Below are 5,770 nucleotides of genomic sequence, written 5' to 3' on the forward strand. Positions count from 1 at the left end.
GGGCAATGCCAGCTCGCTTCAGGATCAAGCAGCAGGGAAAGGTTATCCATCTCGCTGTGAGCGGCCGGGATGGCAACGTGGCACCCCTCGGTACCGTGGGCTGGGCTCGGCCCCTCTGCCTCACTCGCGGACCGCTGCAGCCAGGACCGGGCACACCTCTCCCCTCCCCTTCGATTTTCTGCCTCCCTGCTCCCTCTGCCCGGCTGCCTTCTGCTTCCTTCTCCCCGAAAGCAATCCCGATGCGTTTTGCTGCACTAATGTGCTCTTTATAAAATAACAGATCGTTTCTGTCTCTGAGTCACGACTCCTCCTCCTCCAAAACACCCATCTCATCCCCACGCCGTCAGCCGGGGCTCTGGGGAAGGGTTCGGGCTCCCAGCTCGTTACCGTGCTGCGCGAACGCTGCTCTGCCCCTCTCAGACCAGCGCTAATTTTACCAGCAGGCAGCCGGCTCCTGTTGCAAGGAGAGGAGATGCGGCTCCCTCCCGCCCTGGCCTCGCTGGGCCGTAACCTGCGGGCAGAACAAAGGAGCCAGAGAACGAGGGATTTTTCATTTCTGAAAGCACAAGGTGCTTCAGAAAGCAGGAGGCCCTCCTGCGGGATTTGGATCGCACGAGCAGCGCTCAGCCTGCTTTTGGAGCAGGGGCCTGCGGGCAAGGCACCATGTCCTGCACGCAGACAGCTGGCACGGCTCGTGGCTGGGCACAGCCTGTGCCTGGAGCCGTGGCCCCCCTGCCCCTCATCACAGGCCACTGGGCTGAGTCAGGCCGTGCACGGGGGTGCAGCCAGGAGCGGGGACAGGAGCAGGCAAGTGCTGCGGTGGGGGAGTGGTGGGGCAGCCGATAGCACAGGGCGGTGGCACCAGCACCTGTGGCGCAGAGCTGGGCTGCCACAGCCGAACCCCCGGGGAGGACGAGCGGAGCCCTGGCTGCACCCTGGCAGGGGCACAGCCGTGCCAGGGCCTGGCCCCACGGAGGGCAGCTATCTCAGGCAGGCCAGAGCCACGGCCCATGGCGGCAGACCTGGGAGGTCTTCCTGCTGGGTGTCACGAGCTGGGAATTCCCCGCGTGGCCGTGGCAAAGTCTTTATGGGTGCCCGGGGCAGCCCATGACCCTCCTGGTTGGTGAGCGAGCTCGGGGGCACGGCTGGGCTGGGGCTGGGGTTGGAAAGCCTTTCCCTGCCTCCCCCGAGCTCATCACCCCTGTAGCTGCGAGCTGCTCTGGGCTGCAGTGCCACCCCACACCCGGCAGCGCCACGCTTCGCGCCGCCAGGCTGAGGCAGGGGCTGGGCGGGAGCTGGGCGGCTCGAGCAGTGTCGGACGCGGCAGAGGTGATTCTTCGTGCGGGAGGAGCAAAAGTCACCGGGGGCTTCTGTGCTGTTGCTGTTGGAGGCGCCGCAGCCTCAGGGCCTCCCAGCTCCTCTGAGCCACAGCTTGAGGGCATCAGCACCAAAAAACACCTCTGCCAGGGCCTGCGTCCTGTCCCCCAGGCCCAGCTGCAGTCGGGTGCTTTGGCACCCCATGCAAGGTGCCTGCCGGGGCCCAGTGCATGCGCAGCTCCCCTGGCTTGGACCTGGAAACCCGGGGGTTGGTGCTCTGGCCAGCAAGGGCCAGGTGTGAGCCTGGCCTCAGCTCCCTGCTGCCATCCGGGGACAAGGCCACTGCAGCCCTGCGCCCTTCTGTTTCAGACAACCACTCCCAGGTGTCCAGAGCATCTCTCCGTATCCGCATCCTGGATGTGAACGACAACCCGCCCGAGCTGGCCACCCCGTACGAGGCCGCTGTGTGTGAGGACGCCAAGCCTGGCCAGGTAGGGCTGTCCCAAGCGGCTCCCCGCAGCACGGGGTGGGTGCATCCTCGCGGCTGCTCGTGCTGTACTCGGGAAGGGGCTTCGTCCTTGCGGAGCGACTGCTTAGCGCCATTCATGGCTCCATACTGCTCCTCCTAGACCCTCTGGGGCCACCCGCAGCGTGGGGCTGCGGCGCCGCTCGGCTGGTCCTTCCCCAGCCGTGGCTGCTGTGGAGCAGGGTAGTGCAAGTGCCCAAACAGCCAGGCTGGGTGCACGGCTGTCTCCTGCCACACGTGTGCCTTTCCCACGGTGTGATGAGGCCTGGCTTTTTGGGAAGGGGTCCGGGAGGAAGCTCCATCCTCTGCTTTCTCTCGGCAGCTGATTCAGACGATCAGCGTTGTGGACCGGGACGAGCCACAGAGCGGCCATCGCTTCTACTTCACGCTGGTGCCGGAAGCCACCAACAACCGCCACTTCTCACTGCTGGATGTGCAGGGTGAGTCCTCGCGGCTCTCCTCCCCTTCTTGCGACCCAGAGCCGGCACGGAGGGAGGGGGCGCGAGCAGCCACCCCCATCAGAGCTGCCAGCTGTGGCAGGGGCTGGGCCCTGGGGCTGCTGCCCTGCCCCAAGGGTGGTGCTGGCTGGGGCAGGAGCTCGAGCTCACGGGCAGCGATCGCACCTGGCAGCTGCAGGCTGCACCTTGCACCTCCCATGCGGGGACAGATGCTTGGCTCCATGGCTAAGCAACCCTGTTATCCCTCTGTCCTGCCTGGAGCACTGGGGGTCCCTGCAGCTGGGCACAGACATGTCGCACGCTGCCCAGGCTCCTGGCATCTCTGCCCTGCCAGCTTTGCCGCACAGGGCAGGGGGAGTCTCTGCCCTCGTTGGCTGTGGCTCCGTTTGGTCTGTGCTCACACATGTGGTGCTGGCCACGGCTGTGCTCAGCGCTTCGGGGCGGGAACCCCGGCTCCGCGCTGCTGGGGAAGCCGTCTGCCTGCAGGCCATCCCCGCATGCCCTGCTGCAGCAGTTTGATCGCCCTGTGTCTCAGCCTCTAAACCGACGAACGGGACAAGCAGCCCACGGGGCACTCGCTACGCGCTGCCCCCGCGGCGCAGGCAGGCCACGTAGGTGGCTCCAGATGCGCTGCCTCTTGCCAGGCCTAATGCAGGACCTTGGGCAGAGGGCCCTGGTTCCTCTGTCATGGGACAGGACCAAGTGCAGGGGCAGGTCAGTGCCTGCCAGCTCCCATCCCTGCTGCGGCCAGACCCCCTTGTGCCCTCACCCCCTCTGTCCTCCCTGCTTGTCCCCAGCCTCCAGGCAAGGAGGGGATGTGGGTTTACGGGTATGGCACGACCCAGCCTGGGACCCTCAGGCTGGAGATGGGATTCTTGCTATGTCTTACCAGCCTGGTCCTGCTGCCTGCTCTGGGCTGCCCCTGGCCCCAGCTCCCCTCTGCCCGTGGCTGCATTATGCACGTGGCTCGGGTGATGCCCACTCAGCACACGCCAGCTGGGGCGTTGCTGCCCCACGTGCAGCTTGGGGCTTCTCCCACGGCAGGCCCCAAACCACGACATTCGGTCCCAGGGTACAGGCCACCCCTGGGCTCGCACGCAGCCCCCACTGCACCCAGGAAAGACTGGCTCTGCTGCGGACAGTCGTCTTCCATGCCGCGGGGTCCCGGGATATGTCTTATGTCACTGCACTGAGCATCGCCCACAATGCGGCGCGCCACCTCGGCTGCAAACTGGCCAAGCCGTCCTATGGTTGCTCTGGGGGCATCTGGGACCCTCCACGTGCTCGGCTTCTGGCCACCGTGCGAGGAAGGTGCTTTCCCAGCCCGGCCCCGCTGCTTTGTCCTATGCCCTTCCCCAGGCTGCCCATACAGGTCCCTCCCCTTGCTGCAGCCGCTCCTCCTCCCCCAGCACTGCTGGTCCCTCTTCCGTGCTCGCCCCCTCTTGCACCCTCCGCTCCCTCTCTATATAAATATCAGTGGTGACAAACTGCTACCACCAGCCCATCTGTTTCTCTGTACAAATTTGTAGCCAGTTTTGAAACGTGATTTATAAATATTGCTTCTGCAGCCAAGGAGTGGCACTGATGGATGTCGGCACAGATGGGCTCTCCAAGCGCGCTCCAGTCCTGCTTGCTCCCTTTGCACCCACCTCTCGCACTTCCTGTTAGGCAAGAAAAAGCAACATCAGGCATGTAACTCATCCCCGCAGTGTGACAGGGGCCAGCGTCCTCTCCAGAGCCGCGAGCACCTCTCGGCCTCTGTGGAGCGTCAGGCCTGGCGCGGAGGTGCCGGCAGAGGCGGAGGGAGCCTGGCGCGGAGTGGATGGTGGGGCGGTGGCGGTCAGTGGAGCGTTACAGGGATGATGTTCGCTCACGTGCTGTTTGCTCGCATGCTCCAAGTGCCCCGTTGGCTGCGCGTGGTCACGCGCCGGTCATCCCTGGCACCAGCAGACCAGAGGCAGCCTTGCAGGGCAGGACCGGGACGTGCACAAGTGCTGTGCGCCCTGGTGGCTGTGCATGACCACACGCTGGCCACCCCAGCAGCTGTGCAGGGCAGGACCGGGACACGCGTGGGGCTGGCAGGGCACTCGGCAGAGGATGGAGGCACCCAGGAGGGCAGCAGGCTCTGGAGCAGGAAGGAATTGTGCTCGGACAGGAATGGCCCAGATCTGGCCCTAGCCCTGCAGGCAGTGCAGACGGGCTGAGCTGGAGGAGCCTGGCAGCATCCCGGGCAGGTCTGTGCCAGCCCTGCCGGCCGTGGGGACCCCTGGAGAGCCGTGCCAGGGAGCTGCAGTCCCTCCTGCGCTCTGTTCAGGGTCCTGTTTCCATCGCCTCCCCCATCCCAGCACACATCTAGCACAGAGCATGGGGTGGCAGCCTGCCCGCCCCAGGACAGCTGGCAAGGACCCCATCCTGCCATGGTACTGATCCCAAGAGCAGAGGAAGAGACATCCCCTGCGCTCAGTTCAGGAGGGGTCAGTGGTGGCTCCCTGCAGGCACCAGCTCCTGACAGCGTGGCCTGGTCTGCACGGTGCGAGCAGCCCCATGCCACAAGACGCGGCCCCAGCGTGGCGACTGTCCTTCGTGGTTGGAGCACCTGGCAATGGGACCTCTCCTGGGAACACACCCGTACCTGTCACCCCGTGTGCTTGCAGGGTCCCACGGTGCTCTGGGCTGTACGAACCCGGAGCAATGACGGTCTTCCCCACAGAGCGCTGATGTGGCTAGTCCTGCTGGCCTCTTCCCCAGCCACATGCACATGCCGGTACTACAAAGGACTTGGCCTTGCTCTGGTGCTCACAGGATCACGGACCCTGCTCCAGGTCAGGAAGGAGTAGGGGGAGGCTGGGGCCAGCTGGACGCTGCCGGCCCCGAGGCTGGGTGCCCTTGTGCCCCACTACGCCTGCCCGGCCTTGCTGCGCGAGTGAAGGGCCCGGGCCCCTTGGTGCCTTGATTTGCTGCATGTCAGAACTGAGCTAATCTGGTGCTTCGTACCAGCTTTGCTTCTGCTCCTTCATCTCGTTGCTCGCCTCCAGCCCCCCCAGTCAGCTGGGAGTGTTAAATGATGTTTGTCCTGCCGGGCTCCCCGCAGCAGAGCCCCCGGCCTCTCCTTCCCACCCTAGCATCAGCATCGCAGCGGGGAGGCTGCACCTACGGACCTGCCTGCAGCAGGGCAGGTTAAATGCTGTAAGCAGCAAGGGCCGAGTGCGTGCGCCCAGTTGGTGAATGCCACAGCTGCGAGGAGCCGCCTTCCCCCAGGTCTGCCCAGACGCGTTGGCCTTCCTGGGGCCCTGGTCGTGCCTCCGGGCTGGGTCTTCCTGTCACAGGCAAATCGATTAAAGAAGCATTTGAGGCAATTAAGGCCCAGAATCATGTTCTCCAGGAAACACTAAGTGCACTGGAAGGGAGCGTGGGGGGAACCGGCCGGGAAAGGCTGGGAGATAATGTGGAGTGACGCGTGGAGGCCACC

The 5,770-nt window shown here is 65.1% G+C and overlaps 1 protein-coding gene across 2 annotated transcripts in view; it reads left to right on the top strand.

The window, feature by feature from the left end:
- The window catches only part of CDH22 (cadherin 22), a 66,522-nt gene that overhangs the window by 49,957 nt on the left and 10,795 nt on the right, over nt 1-5,770 (top strand). Inside the window, exons 9-11 of one of the 2 annotated variants that reach the window (XM_019509910.1) lie at nt 1,687-1,808; nt 2,166-2,283; nt 3,870-4,074. In XM_019509910.1, the coding sequence (XP_019365455.1) occupies nt 1,687-1,808; nt 2,166-2,283; nt 3,870-3,886 (257 nt within the window). In that variant the 3' untranslated portion in view covers nt 3,887-4,074. Of the gene's footprint in view, nt 1-1,686; nt 1,809-2,165; nt 2,284-3,869; nt 4,075-5,770 lie in introns of those variants that run through there. The other variant, XM_019509909.1, reaches the window with a different exon arrangement.

Source organism: Gavialis gangeticus, unplaced genomic scaffold (assembly GCF_001723915.1).
Source record: "Gavialis gangeticus isolate Ggan-Ray unplaced genomic scaffold, GavGan_comp1, whole genome shotgun sequence".
Classification (NCBI taxonomy): domain Eukaryota; kingdom Metazoa; phylum Chordata; order Crocodylia; family Gavialidae; genus Gavialis; species Gavialis gangeticus.